The sequence below is a fragment of the Trifolium pratense genome, linkage group LG7 (assembly GCF_020283565.1).
Source record: "Trifolium pratense cultivar HEN17-A07 linkage group LG7, ARS_RC_1.1, whole genome shotgun sequence".
Lineage (NCBI taxonomy): Eukaryota > Viridiplantae > Streptophyta > Magnoliopsida > Fabales > Fabaceae > Trifolium > Trifolium pratense.
The window spans coordinates 10,726,431-10,752,450 of NC_060065.1; the positions used below are offsets into that span (position 1 = coordinate 10,726,431).

General features: G+C 32.8%; 3 protein-coding genes and 2 long non-coding RNA genes across 5 annotated transcripts; 4 read left to right on the forward strand and 1 right to left on the reverse strand.

The window, feature by feature from the left end:
• Positions 1-2,947: 2,947 nt before the first annotated feature.
• On the reverse strand, positions 2,948-8,305 carry LOC123896910 (transmembrane protein 50 homolog). Its single transcript, XM_045947333.1, has 4 exons — positions 8,088-8,305; positions 7,916-8,003; positions 3,759-3,911; positions 2,948-3,224 (listed from the first exon to the last, which is right to left on the reverse strand). The coding sequence occupies exons 1-4, from the start codon at positions 8,218-8,220 to the stop codon at positions 3,191-3,193; spliced, it is 408 nt and encodes a 135-aa protein (XP_045803289.1). The 5' UTR covers positions 8,221-8,305; the 3' UTR covers positions 2,948-3,190.
• Positions 8,306-18,224: 9,919 nt separating this feature from the next.
• Positions 18,225-20,466, forward strand: LOC123896912. Its single transcript, XR_006804682.1, has 2 exons — positions 18,225-18,382; positions 20,239-20,466. It is a non-coding gene; the product is annotated as an uncharacterized LOC123896912 (long non-coding RNA).
• Positions 20,467-22,768: 2,302 nt separating this feature from the next.
• LOC123895836 (protein MAIN-LIKE 2-like) lies at positions 22,769-23,855 on the forward strand. The gene is made up of 3 exons (XM_045946313.1): positions 22,769-23,472; positions 23,555-23,752; positions 23,844-23,855. The coding sequence occupies exons 1-3, from the start codon at positions 22,813-22,815 to the stop codon at positions 23,853-23,855; spliced, it is 870 nt and encodes a 289-aa protein (XP_045802269.1). The 5' UTR covers positions 22,769-22,812.
• LOC123895837 lies at positions 23,718-24,601 on the forward strand. Its single transcript, XM_045946314.1, has 2 exons — positions 23,718-24,269; positions 24,351-24,601. The coding sequence occupies exons 1-2, from the start codon at positions 23,888-23,890 to the stop codon at positions 24,599-24,601; spliced, it is 633 nt and encodes a 210-aa protein (XP_045802270.1). The 5' UTR covers positions 23,718-23,887.
• A 670-nt stretch (positions 24,602-25,271) lies between these two features.
• LOC123896913 lies at positions 25,272-26,020 on the forward strand. The gene is made up of 3 exons (XR_006804683.1): positions 25,272-25,474; positions 25,567-25,742; positions 25,872-26,020. It is a non-coding gene; the product is annotated as an uncharacterized LOC123896913 (long non-coding RNA).

Below are 26,020 nucleotides of genomic sequence, written 5' to 3' on the forward strand. Positions count from 1 at the left end.
TTTTGTCATTTTCTACATTTCTTTTTCTAAAAGACAATGATATATAATTGTATAAGTTTTACATTTTAGCAGCAAGATAGATATAATTGTATAAACATTAGGATTTAGACGTGTCAAAATGTCTTCGGTTTTACAACGTCATTACCCCAAACACTACAAACATGCTCTCATTTCAACGATGGGACTAGATAATAAACTCTGTTCTATACAACTTGGTTTTCTGTTTTATTCTTTAGAAAAATCATTCCTATTTTATGGTCATGAAATGGATAATGCAATAGTTATAGCTGTACACACTATACTATAGGCCCCCTCCTAGCATTATGGTATAATAATAATAATTCTGTGTACCGTTAATTACTCGTTTAGTCATATATGCACTGTTTACGTACATCTAGTGGGGTATGAGAAAGAGAAATAAACATAGTTCATTGTACCACTATCTATCCCCAAAATGTAAAGAACGTGATTGTCTTGGCTTCTCTCTTTCGAATTTTTTTTATAGAAATAGTTTATCACAACACAATAGATTCGTTGAATATGTATGTTTTTTAAAAATCAAATGTGAACACCATAAAGTATAGCAGAATGCTTATTTATTATTTTTCTAAAAATAGAAAGAAACACCCCGATCCTGAAATATATAGATCTGTGTGGGAGTATTTTAGAAACTCAATTATGTTGTAACATGCAAAATGATAGAAAATAAAAAGGGCAACACGTTCCAACTGCAAAATGATTATTTTGATGCATATTAGAGTTCGTTTAGTGTGTAAGATAGGATAGTGACAAGATAAGAACAACTTATGTAGGCACCTTGCCGTTATCTTTATTGAATATATTTCGGAAGTACCTCTACTTTACAGAATTATCCTTGTTCACTATTCTTCACTGTATGTATTGATTGTGTTGAGGTGAGAGTGTTACTCGCCGTATTTTCTTTTATTTTGTGAGAGTGTTACTCGTCGTGATTGGTTTACTCACCAACCTTCTTTATTTTATTCAGATTTTGACAGATTTCGTTCCTAACATGTCCCTCTGCCCCCAAGCGTTGAGACCGATTATTCTCGAGCATGAGACGCTTAATGAACAATTTTTCATGGGCGGAGGCTTCCCACCTGTCGCAATTAAAACGAAACTAATGCTGATCATAAGCTTATGGAGGATGTTGATCCTGTTAAAGTGGTTTTGGATGGGAAGTTGGTCTATCAAAAGGATACCTCTGCTGGCGATTAACCTGAGCCTATTCCCAATCAACCCAAGACTGCCGCCGACGACGAGTAGGCAGATTAATTATGTTGGCTGTTTTTATTTTGGAGTGCAATCTACCTCGTACTTGATTTGTAATGAGCTTTCTGGACTTTGGCATTAATGATTTCCTGTTTTCAATTATTTTACGTTTATGTTTTATTTTCCTTTTCTTTTCTGCCTATGGCATATGGCACTCCATCTCTTGCCCCCAAGCATGAAGCCTTTAGTGGGGTGAAGTGCTTGAAAATCGTGGATTGTTATAAATTATAATCCTTGGCTAGTCGATGATTTTCATGAAATAACTGGCGACTTGGAGAAGTTTGTCGAGTAACTGTCGCCTATGCAACAAGGGTTTCTAAACCATGCCAAAATGTTTGAGAGATTTTTAGTTTCATATCTCCCTTTTATTAAGTCCACTGGTGACACAAACCATAAAGTTCAAAATGCGCTTTATGATGTGTCTGATCGATATTATGCTGTTGGGGATGATTTATCCATGTTAGAGGCTGACCTTGCCATTTCAGTGGGCAACGAGGCTGTACTTGAGGATGAGATTCATCGTGTGAAAGGGAAGCTCTTCCAACTATTGAAAAAGAAATGAATTACAAGGGGACATCCAGCGCTGCACTTTCAATATTTTTGAGACTCGCAAAGTCCTCAACATGCTTTGTGACCGACCTGGTAAGGGTGAATGAGGACGTTGTTGCTGCCCCGTGCATGTCGGAGGCGTGGGCTAACCTGAGGGCCTTTGCTCACCACCTCTAGGCGAGCATTTCCACTTTCATTTCTTTTGTTCGTTTATGAATTGTAATAATGTAGTAGCTTATATAGACGCTTTAATATTATATTTCAAGTTCTTCAAGAACTATGGAAATGAATTTTATAAACAATGATAAAAAAAATTCATTTTCTTTGAGCAATCTTTCAAAATGCTTTAAACTTTTAGTTCTTCGTAAAATATATAGCAAATAATCTTGAGAGAGAGAAGGGGTATATATATATATATATATATATTTTGGTAGAAGAAGGGGTATATATTTTAATCTGACTTATGAAGAATTATGCCCAAATATCCAAAGGAAATCATTTATATAATAATAGGGATAAGGTAGTTGCAGTTAAAGAATTATGGAAATAATTTTCGTAAGCTCAAAAATAAGTCAAATCTAAACGGACCCTATATACATAATAAATCTTAAAAAGAAATTGACGGATAATGCAGATATCGAAATTTTGCTTTGTGACCATTTGACCATAAAATGAATCAATATTTGTTGTATTAACAACGATGTGCGTTTTTAAACCGTCCCCGTCATATGCCTATACAGGAGGTGCAAATAAAACTTGATTTTATTATTAGAGTAAATTAGCATTAATGCATTATAATTGGTTATCCAAAAAAACATTGAGTAATATAAATTCTGCAAATAAAACTTGATTTTCTCTTGTCAATATTTGTGACATCAAATTTAATTCTCCAAAAGTTTAAATGAACACTAAATTGATGTTCCTGACGTTTAAAAGAGCCTGCAAAAAAACTTTTAAAAGATCAATTTTTTAAAATTTATTTTTAATATCACAAGAATAATACACATTTTTTTCTTAGATATTGCCAACTGCGGATTGAGTAGAGCTTTTCGGTTCTGGTGTGCTCTTCTGAGTTCAAAATATAAAGAAAATGAAGAAGAAAACCATCTTTTAAACATCACACGAATAAATTACTTTGGATAGCAGATCTTGATCAATCATGTGAAACATGTAATCTACCCAGTGGCTCAAGATTGTTAAGACAATTTACATTTACTGATTTACACAAAGGCAGCTATTTATCACCACATCAAATAAAGAAAATGGTACATGGGTAGCATAACCTGGTTAATTTGAAACGCCAAGTCATATCTTAGTTCATCTTTGTTCAAAAAAAATATCTTAGTTCATCTTATTCGGGATGAGCAGTCCAATAGATCAGTCCACTGCAAGCAACAAAATATTGTTTTCAATTACAAGTCATCATCAACCCATAATCAAACAAGTAGGCAGTATAATGTTAACAATTTTCATGATTGACTGACATAAGGGGAAGTGTCAATATTTTTCAAGCTTTTGACTTATGTGATGGAATTATTAGAAGAAAGAAAGACATTTGAGAATGGTTTAAAATTTCAATTTGCCAGAAGGACATTAGGAGAAGGTATATTTGGTCACATTTTTAAACCATATGGAAAAAAATTAGTATTGAATTACAGCAATGTCTTTGAGAAATCAGTACAATAATGATTTCAGGTTATCCAAGAGCAACATTTTTTTGAAATAAAAATTAGGGACATATTTCCACCGAAATTTGAAATGCTAGCTGTTTGAAAATCATTTTCAAACAGATATTTAAATATTTGCTAACATTATTGGTTATTCAAAATTTTCCCTTTTTAATAAACTCAAGGCACTTTTGCATAACAACTGAAGGGAAAAAAAAAGTTGTCATTAGGTAATAAGCTTGTAATTCTTACCTGATCAAGACAAAAACACACTGCAAAACACCTGCAACTCCGGTCCACACTGATGGGGCAGATTTGTCAAGTGAATCTTGGATCAGCATACCCGCTGATCCAGCTAAAGAAACAAAGGACACAACATATGCAATGAAGAGCCACAGCTTCAGTCTGTTAACAAGAGTAAAAGGTTAAAATATATTCTAGAGACAACACATAATAGAGAGCCATGTGACTATTAAGGCCTTGAGCTAAGGGGAATAAAAATCCTGGGATTTTGTCTAGTTGAGTTGAAGCAAGGTGCAACATTGAAGTAATAAACTAGGAAAATAAAGATACAGAGTCAGACCAATAACTTGTCAAGAAAACAGATTAGAAAAATTACTGGTCATTGAAACCACCAAATCCATAGCATGGTACAGCAGGACATTAAAAGTCAGCAAAATATATACAGTTGTAAATTTGTAAATCTGTTATCCCATCTTGAATTGGGATAGTCCAGTTGATAGATATATGTGGAGCTGTCCAACTCAAAAATCTACCAAAACTCGTGGTGCATCCATACACTTAAATTATAAACTCATTAGAGTTAACTCTAATGGTGGGGAAAATGCTCAAGCAACAGAAACTGGTTATTAAATTTGTTGTATAACACTTTAACAACAACAATAATACGTAATATGTATTTAACAATCCTTCAATTCAAAACGTATAAAAACAGGCTAATGCTATGGTGGACCACCTTCACAAGTGGTCCACCGTGGACAAGTGATCTACCGAATATGAATTTTACAAAATTCACTATTGGATTGAAAGTTTATATCGTATAGATCATCCATAAATTTTTTAAATTTTTTTGAAAATCATTTGATGTGTTATTGAGACACATCAAGATTTACGTTATTTAATAAACCGTTAATCTTGATGTGTCTCAATAACATATCAAATGGTTTTCAATTTTTCTAAATTTTTCTATGGATGATCTATATGATTTAAACTTTCAATTCAACTCAATTCAACGGTGGATTTTGTAAAATTCGTATTCGTTATAATGTTATTCGTAACTGGTCCACCATGGACCACTTGATGAAATGGTCCATATTAGAATTTACCATAAAAACAGGACAAAATCAACAAAATAGAATAACCATGCAAATGGTTTAACCAAAGGCTAAATAACAGTTTCCATGAAATAAACAAATTGTTTTGAATGTGACTGGGTTCAAAAATCACAACCTAGTTTTTTGCATAAACAAATTGCTAGGTTTGAAGAATCTGATTGTGCTTTGAATATGATTGTTCAGTAAGAAATTCAGCAAGAAATTTAATACATCAACCAACTTGCCAGGTTATGAGCAGAAATGGTGAGGGTTTGATGTATCTCCAATTGATGCAGAACAACGTGTTGAAGGCACCACTCAATTTTGGCAATTTGAGGGAAGCTTATAGTTGAGTTGAGAGAGAGAACTCAACTAAATACTTCCTTTGTCTAACAACAACTCATGACTAACCTCCCCTCTCACCGCTACTCCCCTCCCTATAACCATGCTGCTTGGCCTAACTAACTTCCCAGCTTAGAAATGTAACTAATTCCCCACCCATGTAAAAAAAAAAATATCCCCGCCTGCACCCCCGCCTTTGTTTTCTAATTTATTGAGTATAGATCTTCCAAATCGTGGGCTGTCTGGGGTTCATATTCAATAACTACTCCTAAATTGTCAAACTTGTGAGTCTACATAAACTCATGGAATCTCCATAACTCCACTCGTAAAATTTTAAGAGTTTATTTAATATAAAAATGATGTTTAAAAAATAAATCAAAGCATCTTAAACACAATTCAATACCATGTGCTTAGTAAACATTCAACATACTAACTTGGTAATAATCAAGAAAGACTTCCTTCGTCTAAAAACTTCCTCAGAAAGACCACACAGCTCCTAGAAAAACTTTCTCAGGCAAGATCAGACCACACAGCTCCTCAGAAAGATTTCCTTTGTCTAAAAACAACTAAATGACTAATCTCCTCTCTCACTACCACTCTCCCTTAGAACCACATTGTTTGACCAAAATACACCAGGCAAACATAACCTTAATTGTTTGTTTTTCCAACATTTGATTCATTTCTTGTGGCCGAGATGGTTTTCCAAAAAAGCAAAATTAGTTTCCAATGATCAAACTCTATCCACCTCCTTGCTTTGATGTGCATGACATTTTAAAGTAAAGTGAAAGTAAGATTTATCATCAATAATGGCATAAAAAGACATTTTGAAACCTACAGATTGGACCCATATTTGGCAAGTCTAACCAATTGATGCAGCACTTGAAATAAGAAATTGATGCAAGACCGTTACATAAACAGAAAAGAGAGCCTAAGCTCTTACAAGTAAAAAAACCAAAGCCTCGGCTTAGAGAAATACTTATGACTAACCTCCTATATCCCACAACTAATCCTCTCCTTAAAATCATGTTGTTTGGAACAATTAACATGCCAACTCAGAAAGGTAATTCTCTACCCCCCACACCTTTTTTTGCTAGCGAGTATAGACCTTCTAAATCATGAACTTTCTCAGACTCCGGTACAATAACTAGTGCATACTTTGCTCAATTCCACTGCATGCATCATGTCCATAACCTAGTGCTCTATCAATAAGTGTGGACTTGATTACGACGAAATTTTGTACTTACTTCCAAGGCGGCTATTGCATGCATGATTCTTTCCCTTGGAACATTCAAATCCTGGCCATTACATCAAATAGATGTCCAAAACACATTGTTCGGTGGTGAATTCGAGGAGGATTAAGGAAGCTTACAAATTGGAATATCAAAACATCACCTAATGCATTCCACAAACTAACACTTATATAGCCAAATCAAGGCACCAATTGTATGATATACTTTTCTACAAAGGACTTCTAAGGCATTGTGGTGGTGACCTGGTATGATCACATGTTTATGTGGATGATAGTGTTGTTAAGGTGGGAATGTTTTGTCATGTACCTTTTAGCAATGAATCAACTGACGCTTTCAACTTTCAGAAGAAAGAACCTGGTTATTGGGGTTAGACGTGCATTACCAGCCTATAAACATTTATAAAACAACACGATTATATTCCTTTTTTATCGCCCCAAAAGAAAATAATGACAAAATGAAGGTGACCTTGTTGCCATCCCCGCTTCATAGTGCAAGCTAGGTGGCAATCCCTTCTGCCTACACATTGCTTGACCGGAAATTCCTTTTGCTCTCAGCATAGTTAGCTTGCAAGTACATGCATTACCTTCACTGTATCTCCCTCTTAGCAATGCACCACATCAATCATTACCTCCTTGGCACCTCCAAGTGTGGCTTACTCTTCACTGCTGGTTTGTCTTATGAGATCAAAACATCAAATGATACTGATTGGGATGGATGTCTAGATACAAGGAAATCTATGGTGGCTGGAATATGTTTCTAGCAATGCTCTAAAATCATGGAAATGCACGAAACAATGTTAGTACCACATTTTCCTAGTTAGCATGATGATGTTTGTAGACTTACAAGCATCAATTTGAGGGGAGATATAAATAGAATTTATTGGAAAATCCTTCGGTCATTTAAAACTAGCAAAACTCATATCTCATAAACATTAACTGATTAACCAGCTGATCGTTTAAAGCCAGCAAAGTTTTGTGTATAGCAGTTCAGCTAATTTACGGTGTGGTTATATATAAGTATATCGAAAAATCATTTAAAATGGGATTCTCCTTCAGGTGAACACAAAGTTTTGCAACACTATTTTGAGTTTAACATAATTCGGTAGTGTTCAAAGACCAACATAGTTGTTCTTTAAACTCGATAATTTGGACATACAGACAGCTTACATACATACAAATACGATACAAGGACATCATTCTTTACAAAGCTGTTCAAAATATTGACACTCGAGTCGTGTGTTGGTAAAAAATAACAAAAGGCGCGGTTCATGAATGCATTATTTCGAGAATGAACTCATTCCCGGGCTTCTAAGTTCATTACTCTTTTGCGAAGTAGAGTAATTCAAAATAGTAGTCACTACTACTTACTTCATGTCTTGTAATCATAATCATAAATATAGAAATTCTTTACCGATTTCTAAATCAAACGATATTAATCAGCATAAATAATCAACAAAAAATCAAGGAATTAAGCAATAAAGTACCTCCACTCTCCTTCATCATAAGGAGAATAATCAATGTCTTCTTTTCTAACGCAATTGAACATCAAACCAGCGAGAGATGCAAAAATTCCTTTGAAAATAAAAATCAAAAGCAGAATCGATTAATCGAAACCCTAATAATACTAAAAGAGGGACAGATATGTATGAGACTCACCAGGAAGGTAGTGAAGAAATGGAACGGTGGTTGAGCTGCATACGACGGCGTCGAGCCAGATCCACCAGCCCGCACCGAAGACGGCTCCGGCGACTCCGGGTCCGAAAATTGCCCATAATTCAATTAAGTCCATCTTTTCTTTTCTTCTCTTCTCTTCTACGTCACACCTAAAACCCAAACAACACAAAAGGCAACTACCGTTTCTGTTATTTACTCAGATATTCATATTCTTTACTTCTCTACTGTACTTGTATTCATCCACGGATTAATTAATTAATTAGTTTTTTAAACAATTATACTTAGGTTAACTACATTTTTTTTTTTTTTAAAAAGAAAACTACATTTTTTTTTCCTCCACAACTCTAGTTTAGCCGGTAAAAAAAAATGTGGAGGAAAACCGATTTATAATCATTTTGACGACATGAGTTGAATCAGTTTATAAGATAACATGAGTCAAACGCATATCTCGAGTCATTTGACAACCAAATAGAATATCACATAACTCGGCAAGCAATACATTTCCTGTTCCGAGATTACGTAAAAAAAACCCTTCACAAAATGACCATGATGATCTCTAATGAGGCCGCCACAAGCTGAATTTCCATTTTCGTAAGAGCCGTCGGTGTTTATTTTAACAAAACCAGCAGGAGGTCTTATCCAATGAATATTTCTCTTAGATGTATTCTCATTCCGAGATGCAAGAGGGCATTTTATCTCTTTCTCGATTTGATAAGCCATATTTACCACATTGGAAGTAAGGTGGTTCCCAAGTTTAGCCTCTCTAGAAAAAACTAGGTTGTTACGATCTTTCCAAAGAGTACAAACTGACACACCAAAAAAGGTAGGTCAATCGGTGTTACTATCTCCAAGGTTCTTAGTTGTGATGTTCCACTCGAGCTAATTATGTAAACCAAGTCTGAAGAATTTAGCCCAATAGTCTTTAGTGATGAATCGATTCTAATATTCTTAAACATCTTCGCAATCCTGAAGCATATGATTTACTATCTCTACCTGATAAGTTTCATATTTTTTATATGGAGATAAAAATTGATCTGAAAATGCACCCTACTACTTTGAAAAAATGGATACGAGAATGCATTTTACTAGAAAAATTCGATCTGGAATTATGCTCTTCTTCTTCTTATCTCAACATCAACGCCCCTCCCCAACCACTTTATGGCCTCACCAAACTCCTCCATGATCTGCTTATTCATTTTTACTTATTATCTCCACGTTAAATCAAAGTGAGAAAAAACGTGGTTTGACTAGAATTGTGAAAGACAGTGACTTAGTCAGAGTTACAAGTTGAATATCCAAACATTCAAATCTCTCTTCTTGTTTGTGTTTTGGATTCTGCTAAACTAAAGGATGACCCAAGTTGAACAAAATAATAAAGATGAGAGCTTTGTTTGGTGAATAATATGAGCTGGAAAAAATAACGCATATGAAATGTATGGGAACTTGTTATCGGCGAAATTTAGTTTACGAAGATGACCACGAGTCATCATAAAACCAACTTTTTTGAACAAAAAGGATTCAACCATAATGACATAATCTACCAAGAAAAAGCCCGACAAAATACAACTATGAAGTATATCAAGCCACAATGCGGTCTTCCTACAAATATGGATGGATAAATGAAAAACATGACTATTTCAAACACATGTTATATCAAGACTGACGTGATAACCACTACACCACAACAACTTCTATTATTATTATTATTATTATTATTATTATTATTATTATTATTATTATTATTATTATACATTTCTAAGTTAATTCGATAATAATTTGACCAAACACATAAATTTTAATAAGCTGACTAGTTTAAAAACTAGTTGATGATTTTTGGCGTTAAAAATATATTAGTCTCGTAAACTATAGTGTTTTTTTGGTTTTTGTCCCTATAAATTATTTTGTTTGGATTTAGTCTCTGTAATTTTATAAATTATTACTTTTAATTCTTGATGTAATGCATGAGAGTGTTAAGAACTATGATCATATTAAGTGGAAGTCGTTTAATACATTTGAAGTTGCTTTGAAATCAAATGGGGGCAATGACTGGGTTGCGTTATACGCATTATGTAGAGGTTTCTCTAGAGGCAATGAGAGAGTTTATATTTGAATATGCAGCAAAAAGGTTGGTACTTGTTATGTATTTAATGCAGAACTTTTGGGAATTTCTCATTATCTTCGTATGTATGAAATGACATAAAAAAAGTTTAATTAATATTTAATTTATTTCAAGTAAGATGAAAATGGTAAAATTGGAAGAAAAAATGATAAGCTATAAACTTGTAAGCTACTTGAAATAGTGTTTGAAAAATAAGCTATAAGCTATTTTTTAAAAAAATTGTTATCAAACAAATCATTTAGCTTATAAGCTATACGCTATAAATTAGCTTATTTGTGTTCCCAAACAAAGCTTTTGTTTGCAAAATTTATCACCTCTATGATGAGGCGGTAAAATTTGTCTGGTTCTTGCTCTTAAGGGTAAAAATGTATATTAGTTTTAAAATTACTAGTGGCCAAATATTCAAGGCATATGAACTCTCAAATATTCCCTTCTATTAATCCACGATTCTTGAAACAATGAAACACTTTATCCTATATTCTTAAAAATTGTAAGCACATTACTTATAATGAAATCTGATAAACTATAAAGAAAAAGGATCACAACTTGGCCATCCTTTTTATATTCCCCTTGTTGTATTTGTTCTCGACTCTTGGCTTCAATGAGGACCTTAAACAAAGCGACCATAAAAAAAGTAAAAAAAAATTATAATATTAAAATTTATAAGATTTAAGGAAAGGTGAATATATAAGTATACAAAATGCAAAGAAAAGAAAATCAGATTCAAATCAAAATTGATAGTTTTGAATCTAAACTGAAAAAACACTTAGAAGGAAATGAAATGAGAGAATATAAAGTGTTTTACCAATGATGACAATTAATCACTGTTTCCCCTTTCCCTGTGATGGTTTGATTGACCATTTTCCATCTCCCCCTCGTATTTTCTCTTTTTCCTTGCGATGGCTTGTTTGATTTGCACACAGTTTTCATAAACAATTGGTGACCACATTAATCAATCGGGTAAAGTTGTCGATTTAAGTGCAAGGTAAAGTTTAAAATAAAATAACAAATTAGAAAACAATAGAATTAGAAGATGATAAGTTGGTTAAAGAAAGAGAAAATGGTAGAAGTTCTCCCATGTATGTTTCATAATATCTTATGAACCATGCAAGACAAACATCACCCAGTATCCCATTATGTCTTGGTTTCTAATCCATGGAATGAAGTAATTTTTTTGTAATATATAAAGAATGGTTTGGTTACATTACATTAATACATTGTAGTTACTATATTTGACAAAGGAATAACCACTTCCACATGAGGGTTATGGTTGTGACGCTTTACGGTAGACAAAGATTGGCAAAACAATTTCACTCACACTGTAACACACAAAAATCCCAACATTGCACTCATAGAAAAGAATTTCGAAAATCAAATGACATACCTTTGTAACTGTCTATGTTTGTGTAATTTTCTTCCTGTGATTTTCCTCTGATGCCCTCTCTCTTTTGATCTGTTATGAACTTTTAATTTGATCTCTACACCTTAAACAAAATTTCAATCCTTCATTTGATCTCCCACTACACACGTTGTGCATATAAACCATCAATAGAAATATATAATGTATAACAATTACAATTGACCAAGTAAAAAATAAAATAGCCAATACAGCAAAAGAATTATTCATTGATCCATGCAAACCAAATGCTTTAATTTCACCCTGAAAAATAAAGAATAACACTTATGTTACCATGCAATTTAAAACACATAAAAGCAAATAAGAAAAATCACTCAAAACAGGGAAAAAAAATCAATCAAAAAAAGTGCATTATACAAAATTGTGGTTGCAATGCATCATGTTCCTATTTATTTCTCATGTCATTCCTCCAAATCCATTAACCGTCTCATAATGATGCGGGTGTTTTAATTTCATATTGTTGTTACTTTTTGTTTTTGAAATATATGACTTCAATTTCCACTTTTTAGTTTCTCTTTTTGGTTTTGAATAATTACAAATAACCCAAGGGGTAGAATAGGAAAGAAAATAGGCTACACCAAACAAACGTTTTCCCTTTATTATTGTTATAGATTTCACTTTTTTTGTGAGCCAAACATATATTTAATTAAAATTCAATAATCATGATTTGGTTACAAAGCTAAAGTAAAGAAAAAAATGAAAAAGAAACCATAACTTCCAGAATAATCTACATAAAGAAAGAAAAATAAACACACTTTAATTTCTTTCAATAAAAAAAAACGCAATAGAATATATTTATAATTGAATCATTAATGATTTTACACAAAATGAATGCAAAACATATGATATTAAATAATTGATGGCAACTTAGCTGCCCATTTCATAAAATTGGGTCAGTTACCCATCTTATGTGTTTTAAATATAGTGGTTGAAAAAATGTCACTTATAATAATATTAAAATATGATTAGTTTTCAATTGTGACCATACAACTTTTAATAATTGTAAATTCACCCTTATTTAACCTCGTGAGTTTCTCTCTCTTGGTCAACTCTTCGCTCCCTAATACGTCATCACCTTTGACCCAACCCTTTTCTTTGTTTTGTTCCTTCTTTCTCTCTTTTCGTTCTTATTTGATCCAAATTTAGAACCCTATTACTTAAAGTCATATTTAAAACCAGCACGAGAGAATCCTAACTTTTGATTACCCAAAAATTCCGAAATAATCATAAAGGGAGAGATAACCTACCTTTACAAATACATGTCATAACAAACAATAAAGACAGTTCATTCTTCTTTATCTCTTCAGTTGTTGAGATAATTTTGTCGTGATTAGGAAGTTTCAGATCAATTTGTTGTTGAATACTTTGAAATTAAAATGAGTTATTGTTGATTTGTTGTTAGGAGCATTGAATATAATTGAGAATATTGTTAAACTAGACACTTACCCGTGTAGTGCACGAGTCTTATGCGCTATTTTATACTATAACGTCAAAATATTATTTGTATAAATAGTAACTTTAAAATTGAAACAATTGGTATTATCAAAATAATAGTAATAATAGAAGTTATCTAAATGTGATTTAGATGTTAAATATAACCCATACTCAAAATCAAATATGATAAAAATCATGCACGGCATATCAACCATTAGTAAATTTTATTACAATCGACCAACTCCTTTTTTTGAAAATCGACCAACTCCTTATATACACAGAGATTGGACAAAAGATTATTAGCAAAAACATTAACTATTTTGAACAAAAAATAATAAAATACACAAAATAAAATGAACAAAAAAATTAAAATGAATAATAACCCAAAACAACAACAACAACAACAATAATCTATATATATAAATCCTAGATAGTTGTGGAATTGGCTATCTAAACCCTAATCCACAAACCAATGAAAACATTTCATTTAGCCACATCATCCACTTACATTCATTTAATGTGGGATACTAATTGTAATTATTATTATTATTATTATTATTATTATTATTATTATTATTATTATTATTATTATTCTTATTATTATTATTATTGTTGTTGTTGTTGTTTTGAGTTATTATTCATTTTAAATTTTTTTGTTCATTTTATTATTTTGTGATGTATTTTATTGTTTTTTTTTTTTTCAAAAAAAGTTAATGTTTTTGTTAATAGTCTTTTGTCCAATCTTTGTAAATATAAGAAGTTGGTCGATTGTCAGGACTACTTTCTAATGTTCGTAAAAAAAAAAGATAAAATAAAATTTACTAATGGTTGTTATGCCCCGTATGATTTTTATCATATTCGATATTTGAGTATGAGTTAAGTTGGTTTATCTTTGCTCCAATAAGTTTCAAATTAATATAAATGTCAAATTCGGTAATACAGTAGTTTTTTGGTAAGAGATAATGAAGTAGTTTATCCAACTCAGAATCCTCCAATGAGATTTATAATATAAATAAAAAACTTATGTTTCAACATCGATTGTTTTCCATGGTCAAATATATGTTGTCATTTCCGTAGTTATTTTGAAGAATGAGTTAAAGATATTGCTAATCAATGTTAACGAAGAAGATACTAAAATAACTTCAAATGTGATGTATAAATAAATTTTTTAAATGTATAAACATCTATATATATAATTCCTAAATAATTGTGCAACCACTTATCTAACCACAGTGTATGAGTATGACTACAAACCGTTTTCATAGTAGCATGATAATTTATGGATTACCAACTTATTTTGGTAGATGCAATATGATCCATTGTAATCTTTTCGAAATGTATAAACACATCTTTAATATTTATATTATATTTACATCACTTTTTTATTATTATTATTTTGTTGTTGTTGATGTTATTATTATAATTTTCACAATATTTATTGTTTTAATTTATACGAATGATTTTTCAACATTATAATATAAAGTACCGCATAACACCCGTGCATCGCACGGGTGTGGGACTAGTAATAATAATAACAATAATAAGTAAAATTAGTACCACACATTAAATGGTGTAAGTGGGTGATGTGGCTAAATGAAAGGTTTTCATTGGTTTGTAGATTATGGTTTAGATAGGCAATTGGACAACTATCTATGATTTATATATATAGATGATAGATGATGTTGTGGTCTTCATCATATATCAACATCGTATCTTAAAGTTTTGGCTGATTATGCAATTATATGTTTGTGCATCCGTTTAGAAGGTTGTGTTGTTGATGTTTAATGGATTATACAATTATGTGTTTGTACCGTTAATGATAGAAGTCAGATTTTTTATTCAGAATGAAACTAATTTTAAGTTACTGATTGACCCTTGGCAAGTGCACCAATTTTGTCGTCAAGTAATAATATTTATATAAGTTCGTTCTCCACATTTGAAATAATTTGATTAAATATTTTGCACAGCCGATTCACAAATACATAACTCTTTAGATGTGACCAATGTCATGTACTTATATGTTGTACGCTATCATTTAACATGGTATAAATATAGGTTTGTTTACACTATCATCTTTTGTGGAAAAACAAACTTATACGTGACTTTTTTCTTTTGTCATAGTCATTAAAAGAATTTTCTGGTAAAAAAAATTCAGTTGGCTACGAAGTTTGGTATTACTATATCTAACAGGATGATTTTTGGAGTAAAAGGTGCCCCTGAATGTGTGATAAAGTGTTGTGAAGCTAGTCTTAAGCGGTTTGATGTTAAATAAATTGATTTATATTATCAACACGAGTTAACACCTTAGTTCTAATTGAAGACACCGTAAGCTTTGAATGGTCTTAGTTATTACATTTTTCAAACAAAATAAATAAATAATATATAATATAGGAGGCAGTGGAGTCTTTTTTTTTTTTTTTTTTTATGTAGAAGATCCAAAAGTAACTAGTAGGTGACCCTTTAAAAAAACTAGTAGGTGATCTGAACCGTTGATTATTTTATTTAACATATGTATGGTTAAAACCTCAACTTTTTCATGGTGGGAAAAACTCCAACTGTCTCATACTAAATGCCACCGAATATTTGAGCATAAAGTTTTTTAAGGAAATAGTCTAGTATTTTATTTAGATCATCACCCTTTTAGCCATACAAAAGGCTAATATAAGATTTCGCTACGACCTTTTTCACCTTTGGATCAAGAACAAAAGCAATCAACATGAAGATATTTATTTTACTAGGATCTCCTAAATAGTTGTCAAATTTAGTTTTCATCTTCTTCATCTTTTCCCCGATGTTCGCATCATCACTCTCTAAGTGCTTATTGATACCAATGTAATACCTCTTTTATATAGGAAACAATAGTATAAAAATCCAGACAAACGAGTTGTGGATTTATAATACAACTTAAGCAAGGGAAGCACCGATATAACATAATCTCAATCATGTTCCTGTAATCAATCTACTAATTTAAGGAGCATTTCATGCTGAAATGAGCCATCTCGTGTATAAAGCAAGTCAAAAGCTCTTTTATACTCTATTGCAACCTTTGACATCAAATAAGTTGAATTCCATCGGGTTTCAACATCGAGTACAACAACACCTTTATATGAAACATTTTCATCCACTGCACAGTCCATTAAATAAACCAATCTAGATGGAGAGGATTTGACATATTTAACTGCATCACGAACTTTTGAAATTAAGTCTTTGCCATTTTTCATACATAATTTCACAATCAAGTTCAAGACATGTGTGCAACAACGCATGTGTATAAAATCTCCATTCAAGACATGATTGTACGTACCAAGATCTCATTCTTGTCTTTAGATATTTCATCATAGTCATGTTTGTCATAGAATTGTCTACCGTTATACTCAAGATTTTACTTAACCCCAACTCTTTAAGTAACCATTAACATATCGACCAATCATATCTCTCGTGTGGCCGATGATTTTGATAAATTAAAGTTTATGATTTTCTTATGTATTTTTCACTCATCATCAACAAAATTAAGAGTCAAACACATGTAGCTTAAGTTATGAACTGAGGTCCAAGTGCTAGTTGTCAAACACACTGCCACGATTCTATAACAAAAAATAAAATAATGATAAATTGTTTTTATATATGCTACAACTATTTTGATAAGATATATCAGATAACTTATCAAAGTAAGTTAAAATCACTAATGAAAATTGTCACAAGTTGTTTCTTAACTCACCAAAACTTATGTCACAGCGATCCCAAAAGAGGGAGTAAAAGGTAGATATAAAGACTAAGAAATAAAAATGTCAATTTTCAAGAGAGTTGTATAATTGTTTAATCATAATTAGAATTAATTTTCCATTCTATTTCATCAAAAAATATGTAAACAAATCTATTTTCTATTCAAACATGTTAAAAATTAGGTTTTTAACCCTAATCAAAGAGTGACAAAGGATTTTTTTAAAAATTAAAATAAAGAATATTGATATCAAATCAAGACAAGTAAAGAAAAATCCTTCTTTCTCATCTGATTTCATCTTCAACTTTGCTATAACATATCACATTTATAGAAACACAAGAATGAGAAAAAGAAAAGAAAAAAAAAACACCATTTCATATATAACCCCATTAAACAAGAAAAAACAATACTTTTTTTTTTTTTTTGCTTTGAGGTGGTAGAAAATTAATGATATATACCTGATAATTCCGATGATGCAAAGTTGAGAAGATGAATATGATCTATGTTGCTGAACATAAAATCATCGCCAAAAATTGTGTTTCAAGTAGTAATTTACAAGTTCTTCATCAGTTGGGTCAAATTTATATCCTATTATAGATTTTGTTGCAGCCATTGAAGTTTTATAAGGTATAATTTGCAAATCTAAGGAAGATGAAGAAGGAGTGGAACCAAAAGAAGAACAAACAAGATGAAGAAGAAATGAGGAAAATTGATTTGAAATGAGGTGATAGACTTCTATGTGGGCGATCAAAACATATAGAGAGTATATTGAAAAGAAATAATTATTAGATACACTCTAGGTACATCAATCTAATATGTATCTAAAAAGTAAATTTTTTCTTATATTAACTACTATGGGGAATATATTGAAAAGAGTGTCTTTTTGTGACAAATGATTTTTTTTAAAATTAACATAAAGAATATTGATGGGATCAATAATTACTACACAAGAGAGTAAGAGGAGCGATCAATAATGCAGGTCTGTTCCACTAACCCAGCTTCTTCCACTAACTCTTCTTCCATCGATTTGCTTTCATTTTCAGGTGCTTCAAGTGCTTTGACGTTGTTGGCGTTGGCGGGAGCAATCCCTCTAATGGTAATCGTCTGTTCGTTATGGCTTCCATTGATGTGTCCTAGGAAGTTGTTGCAGCCGTAAATTGTAACACCCCGATTTCTACAAATTCTAATTTTGATGGAAATCAGTGATGTTGTGTGGTTATATGTGTGGGTGAGTGTTTTAATTGTTAATAAGAATATTAATTAATTAGAATTTAGGAGTTGGTGTGGTTTGGCCTAAGTGGGGGAGGTGTAGATGGTAAGCCCAATTAAAATTAAGGGTAGTTTGGTAATTTGGTGAAAATCTAATTGAGACTTGAGAGTATATAAGATTGATTTTGAGGGGATTGAGTCATTTCTTATGACCTAAGATTAGAAAGAAAGAGAGGAAAGAAAGAAAGAACGAGAAGAGAAGAGAAAAATTTGTAGAGAAGAGAAAGTGGAGAAAAGAGAAGAGCAAGGGAAAGATGAAGAGTAGCTAGTAACTTAGTCATGAAACCATTCCACCTTCCTTCTTCTTCTTTTATGAGGTAAGAAGAGTTTTGTTTATGGGTAGAGGTTGGTTGATGAAGGTAGAGAATGAAATTCATTCTCATCTCCCAAGATCCTTCATCCCTCTCATTAGATTTGGGTTTTGTGATAAAACTCTTGGGTGTAGGTTATTGCTTTTGTTGTTGTGAATAATTTTATTGATACTTTTAAAATTCATGTTTGAATCATATATAAGAAAATCCATGCTATCCTGTTGTGTTGTTCATTTGTGTGTTGTTTTTGAGAAAAATGGGTTTTTATATAATTTAATGAATTAATGATGATGAATCTTGATGAATTGGTGTTGATTGTTGATGGAATGATATTTGTTGAGGTTCAAATATCATGAGTGTTGATTAGTGAAGTCTTAGGACTAATGGGTTTCAAGTTGGGTTTTTGGAAAAACAAAGATTGAATTTTTGTAGTTTAAGAAAAGCTATCTTTTTATAGAATTTGAAGAGAAAACGTGATTTTTCACCCCTTTGCATTTTGAATTGACATTTTTCTTCAACATGAGAGTTGTAGCTATTTTCCCCAGCTTTCCAAATCATATTTACACATCTCAATTGGATGCTTGTAGCTCAATTTATGGTCTGTGCAGTTAGCAAGTAAAAACATGCAAAATTCTGCCGACTGTCATTTTCGGCCGAGGCAAATTTGACAGCTTAGGGGGCCTTTCTCTGTGTTGTTTTGTGTTGTTGTGCAGTTTCGTTGATCCTTTTTGATCCCTAGTCTTTAGACTATTTAATCTTAACTATTAGATGAGTGTAGGGGAGTTTAAATCACTATTTTTCAAAATTAAACTTAGTAGTTAATTAGGAAAGTTGTTTTGAAAATAAAACGAAGTTAGTAAAGAATAATTAAGAATTTTGGGAAATATAGAGAATGTAGTTGAGTGGAGTTAGGATTAGCTAAATTATTTGATCTAATCTTCAAAAAGATAATGGTGATGAATATATGAATGAAACTAAATTGATGTGTTAGTTAATGTATTTAATTGATAAACTTTATTTGTGAGTTTATTGATGAAGTTTCATTGACGTGGATTATTGATGAATTCTATTCGTGTACTAAATGATGAATTTTATTGGCGTATTAGTGATGTGTTCGTGCGTATGCACAATGACGGTGTTTTTGTGCTTATGCACAATGACGAGGTGTGATTGTTCATGAATATAACTAGGATGTTCAATTTATTGATGATGATAAATAATGATTTATCATGAGTAGGTGTATTCTAAAGACGATGATTTAGAATATTTGGATTATGTTATCCATATTATGTTGATATTATAGTTGAGATAAAACCATATGTTTGGTATATGCACATTCATGCATTCATAAGTTGTGTTTATTGATGAGTATTATAGAGACGATGATCTAGTTTACTGTTGTTTTAGAGACGATGATCTAAAACATTTGGAATAAGTTTTCCAAAATTATGATGATGGGTACCACATGCATATAGGTCGTGTTTAAGGAGACATTGCATACTTAATTTCAATAGATGAAATGTTGTGTGACTGATAAATTGTTAATTGATGTTTGCATAATTGCACACTAAATGATAAGTGATAATTTGTGTGTTAATTGGCAGGTGCTAAATGATGTGTAATGGTGAGTTGAATATTTAGTAATATATCTCTGATATTCCAAGTAACTCATGTTGTATGATTATTTAATTATTTGATTAGTGATGTGTAAATTGAGGTATTGATTAAATGGTATAAATGTTGCATGAATTATGAATGTGATATAATCATGTTTATACCTTGTTGTATATTTCCTATTTTCTTTGCCTATTACATAAACTCACCCTGTTATTTGTTATTTGACTGGGCACTTGGGAGCTCAGCTTCTCAGGTGTTGCGTTTTGGTGTTCGTGTTCCGGTCTAGCCTCGCTCTGATTTGGACACATAGGGAGGGTGTATAGTATTTCAATTTTATTTATATTGTCTAGGTTAAGACATAAAAATGTATAAGTCACTAGTAAAAGATTTTCATCTAATGCACGTGTATACTAATTAAATTTATAGCAATGTAATTTGGGAATAGTAATACCCTAATTCATAATATTCCTCTATCTCCATCTTTAACTATTAATCAATAAAGTTTTATTTTTATTCAATGCGAAAATTTTAAAACAATCCTCTTATAAAACTAGAATAATACGAGTATTAAGGTTAGTATCAGAGCCCCGTTGGTCCAATCAGACTATGTGGTCTAGGTGTGTGTTATGTGTCGATCAGAGCAGGTCTGTTGAGTCAGGCTAAGTGTGCATTGAGTCGGTTGTATTTGTTTATCGGTTGATCTTTTTATGAGTTGATTGTTGTTTACACTTGCACCTTAGTCATTTAGTTATCTTGCAAGTTGGTGAATTGCTTTATGAAGTTCGTTGTTATTTTTTACATGACATGTTACTTCACTCGATTCTCAATGTTGTGTTTTAATTGGTAATGAGATTAGAATTTATAAAACCTTGTTGAATGTAAAGAAAAAATATTGCCTCTTCTGGAAAAAGAGAAAGTAACAAAAGAAAGAAAGAATGGTAGACAATGCATCAAAGAATAATTGAAATTTAGATTGATCTACTCTTATATGTATTATGAATTTAATGATTAATCACAAATATTTTCATCAAATTTTTTGCAACAAAATTAAATAGTTAGTAAAACAATAATAACATGCATAAAATATTTATATGACTGAATCGAACTAATCCTTTAGATGGTTAGAACTCTAATGATCATATTGTCATTTATTGATCAGAGAGAGCCCACAGTTTTATTGAGATGTACTCCTTCTGATTTACAATGTGTGACCCAGTTAACTATTTTACGCATGCCAATACATAATTTTGACGATTAATATCTTTAATTGTATAATAATATAAAAATGTTCATTTTTGTCCCATTTGTCTTCGATACGACATCGTTTTCATCTTCTTCTTCCTCACTCTATTATGAATGATGTTATCTTTTTGTTGAGTGTTGATGCTTCTGGTGATTGCAAAAATTGGAAAATTACGAGAGCTCTCGCCATTGTTTATGAACCTATTGAAAATAAACAGTAAAACCGCGGTGGTTTACAGTCCAACAGATAAACCACGCGGTTTTACAGTCCTTTAACACGAGGGTTTTCTTCAACGGGGTACACCTGTTAGGGTTCATGGGAATGGACCACGGTGGTGAACCGGGTTTGATTTTGGGTTCAATGTTCATGGTTCGGTGTGGAGAGAAACGAGTGAGAAAAGAGAAAGAAGATGAAAATGGCGGAAATTTAATGTCTAATTTACTATTGCTAATTTTCTAGGTTTTGGTAGTGTTTGTGAATTTTGATAGTGTGTTTGAAGTTTGAACCCTCTATTTTGATAGTGTTTTTGAGTGTTTTTAATCCCTCTATTATTTGTTAATTTGTTGTTAGCATACTCCTTTGACCCTCACTCACTCATTTCCTTCGTTCCTTCGTTTCTTTCTATACTTCAACCGCCGCTAGTTTTCGGCGCAATCACCGTCATATTCTTCATCGGTGCAATCACCATTACCAACTCTATCAAACGACCGTCATATACTTCATAGTTTCCTTCTCCTCTAAAAAATGCATGTAAGCAGGGCCGGCCTTGGGCCAGGGCAACCAGGCCCACAGCCCAGGGCCTCCAAAAAAGAGGGGCCTCAATTTTTTTTATTTTGGTAGTTATGTGACCCAGTTCAACCAGGCCCAGTCAATAACAGCCCAGCAAAGTAAAAATTGTCTAACAAAAAAAAAATCCACTCCACTCCACGCAAGACCATCTCACGCTTTCACATTCTCACTTTTCACCATCATCTCCCTTCTGATTCTCGCAAGTCGCAAACCTTCCCTCCACTGCTACGCCACCGCGCCGTCGCTTCTCCGGTGATAACCATAGCCACCGCCTAGTCTAACACAGTGATTGTCTCTCTCTCCCTCTCTCTCAAACAAAAGGGAAAAATAGAACCCTAAAAAGGAAAAATCAAAGTTCTAGGTTAGTTGTTCAGTTTTTCTTTTCTAATTGGTAATTTCTTCTTTTCCTTAATTCCTTTATTCATTGTTTATTGTCCAATTTGTTGTTGGTGATGCTTCAATGCTTCATACTTTATTGATGACGTTGTTGTTGAATGTTGATGTTGTTGTACGAATCCAATGGTTGCTTACTTGTTGCTGCTTCATTTCATACTAAATAAGGATTTTGTTGATTTTTTTTTGTTTTACAGTAAAGGATTTTGTTGATTTTTTTAGAATTATAACTTTTACATATTCTCTTAATTGGTAATTTTATTTATTGTGTACTTGTAAATTTTATTTACTAATCATCTCTTAATTTTTATTTATCGGTTGCTCTTCAACGCTGACCTAATTTTATGCTAGGAGTATGTCTCATAGTATTCATTCTTATGTGAATGGTATATGAATGCAGGAAATGGCAACAAAAGCTAAAGGAAGTTCAAAACTGATGAGTTTGTACAAATTGTGGTCAGAATTAGATGAAGACTTTAAACTCTTAATTAACAACAGAACTGATAATAATGGTGATGGAAGTTCTCTGTTGACCCTCTTGAGACTTATCCCCGGTAAACGTGTGGAAATTTCAACATTTTTGTTGCAAGAGTTCATGACACTTTATGAACATACAGAAAATGATTTTTATTTTAGGGTCTGTGGTCAACAACACATGAACGTCACATTGGAGGACGTTTTATTTTTGACTAATTTGCCTATTATAGGCCGGCCCATTGTCCCCACTGACAATAGAGATCAAGATGCTTTCTATCGACTTTTTTCAGAAAGGACATCTTTACTTAGCCTAGTCAAGTTGAGAAATATTTGTTGCGATACAAATAGAAATAGTGATGAGAGGATCAAGGCTGTCCTTCTCATGATTGTGACATGCCTAATTGCTCCAAATGGGAACGGACAAAACTGCAAAACTTCTTACGTCCAATTTATCGAAAAATTGGACGAAGTAAACTCTTATGCTTGGGGAGCTGCAATGTTAGCATACTTGTATCAAGGTATGAAGGAATGGAAGACCAAAGATAAGGCAATTGACGGCTTCACATGGCTTGTAATGGTAAGAGCATTTTTTTTCTTATCATTTTTTTTTCCTTATCTCTTTTTTTGATAATTTTTTCACCAACTTTTTTTTTTCATAGGGCTTCTTCTTTTCCCATTTTAGAGGTCTTTATACGATCTTCAATATTACTGCGGAGGAAAATCAGGCTCATAATAAGCCAAAACTGGCATATTTGATAGAGTCACTTGGGAGAACCGACGCAAACCACCACAAGAAGATCAACAGCGCATTACAGTTGCAGTTGAATTTGGTACATGAGCTCCTGAGACAGGAGGAGGTAAGAATTTTACAAACCATTATGATATAACACTAATTATATCTTTATTTTTTAATCTTTATCTTTTTTTTTTGTATAACATATAATATAGAAGCAGATGTGAGACCCATTACTTGGCATCCATACAATTTGGAAATGTTGCCCCCCCACCTACACGATCAAATCCAATATCGTACAGTCGTCGCCCCTTTATTTTGCTACAACTATGTGGAGCGTCATTGTCCACATGTTGTAGCAAAACAGTTTGAGGTCCTTGATGGAGTTGAATTACAAGATGTTGGATCTGATATGAAAACGATAAAATTCAAAGCAAATAGAGGAAATTGTTCAATCAATTTCCGAGATCATTATAAAAAAGAGGTGGTACAATGGGATGAAATTGGTAGTCGGTTAGCAGAAAACTTCCAGCCTGCTCAACAATCCACTCCCGAGCCAGAAGCTGCTCACCAAACACCCACTTTTGAAGTTAGTCCAACCAATTCCCCGCATCTCTCCGAACAGGTTGACACTAGTGAAGGTAAAATATTTAACTATGTTATGTTTTTAGTTACATTCTTAATTATGAAAATATTCTTGATTTGCCTTGGGCATCGGTTAGCAGAAAACTTCCAGCCTGCTCAACAATCCACTCCCGAGCCAGAAGCTGCTCACCAAACACCCACTTTTGAGCTAGAAGTCACTCACCATTCACCCACTCCCGCGCATAATGCCACATTGGAAGTTACTCCAACCAATTCCCCGCATCTCTCCGACGGTGATGTGCATTCTTCTCCACCATCAGACCATGTTATGTTTGACACTAGTGAAGGTAAAATATTTAACTATGTTATGTTTTTAGTTACAGGTTGACACTAGTGAAGGTAAAATATTTAAGGCTAAATTGCAGTTTTGGCCCCCCACGTTTCATAATTGTGCGATTTTGGCCCCCCACGTTTCATAATTGTGCGATTTTGGCCCCCCACGTTTCACATGTGCGATTTTGGCCCCCCACATTTCATAATTGTGCGATTTTGGCCCCTCACGTTTCACATGTGCGATTTTGGCCCTCCACGTTTGCCCCATTTTGCATTTCTTGGTTCCATTTTTTGCACCTATTTTGTCAAAAAAATAATAATTAACCCCCCAAAAAAAAAGTCAAGTGACCTTTCTTAATTTTTTTTTTTTAAAAAAATAATAATAATAAATTTTGGTTGGCCAATACAATTAAGACACGTGTCAAAAATATTTCATGTCAGTAAGTTTTGGTCAAAATAGTCAACGGGGACCAAGAAATGCAAAAGGGGGCAAACCTGGGGGCCAAAATCACACATTTGAAACGTGGGGGGCCAAAATCGCACAATTATGAAATGTGGGGGGCCAAAATCGCACATATGAGACGTGGGGGGCCAAAATCGCACAATTATGAAACGTGGGGGGCCAAAACTGCAATTTAGCCAATATTTAACTATGTTATGTTTTTAGTTACATTCTTAATTATGAAAATATTCTTGATTTGCCTTGGGCATCGGTTAGCAAAAAACTTCCAGCCTGCTCAACAATCCACTCCCGAGCCAGAAGCTGCTCACCAAACACCCACTTTTGAGCTAGAAGTCACTCACCATTCACCCACTCCCGCGCATAATGCCACATTGGAAGTTACTCCAACCAATTCCCCGCATCTCTCCGACGGTGATGTGCATTCTTCTCCACCATCAGACCATGTTATGTTTGACACTAGTGAAGGTAAAATACTTAACTATGTTATGTTTTTAGTTACATTCTTAATTATGAAAATATTCTTGATTTGCCGGGTTTAAATAATGTGATATATGCAGCCGGGGAAAATGCGGGGGAGAATGTGGGGCATCGCAAACGCTGTAGACCTGGCATGGCGACTCCTACATCATATCTTGTAACTGGACCAAGAGTAAATAAGGGGCTGTGGGTAAACAAGAAATTTACGCATTCCGACGATCACGTCAAAGCTATCTGGGCTAAAAGAAAGAGAAAGGTTAAAAGAAAGAGAATGGTATGTTTAATTTCAGTTTAAACAAATGAGAGAAGAATAATTTCCTTTTTGTTTTTTTAAATTTCATGGTCATCTAGGCTTTTGTGCTTATTTCTTTGTTTCTGAATGCAGTGATGAGTTGTTTCCCATTTCATCCATGTTTGTTGAAGAAAAGTGAAATGTATATAACTTGTCTTGATATGCCCCGTACATTTTATGGCAAATTTGTTGTTCTAAGTGATGCTGCTTAGGGATGCTCAAATTAACCAACTGTATTTGAA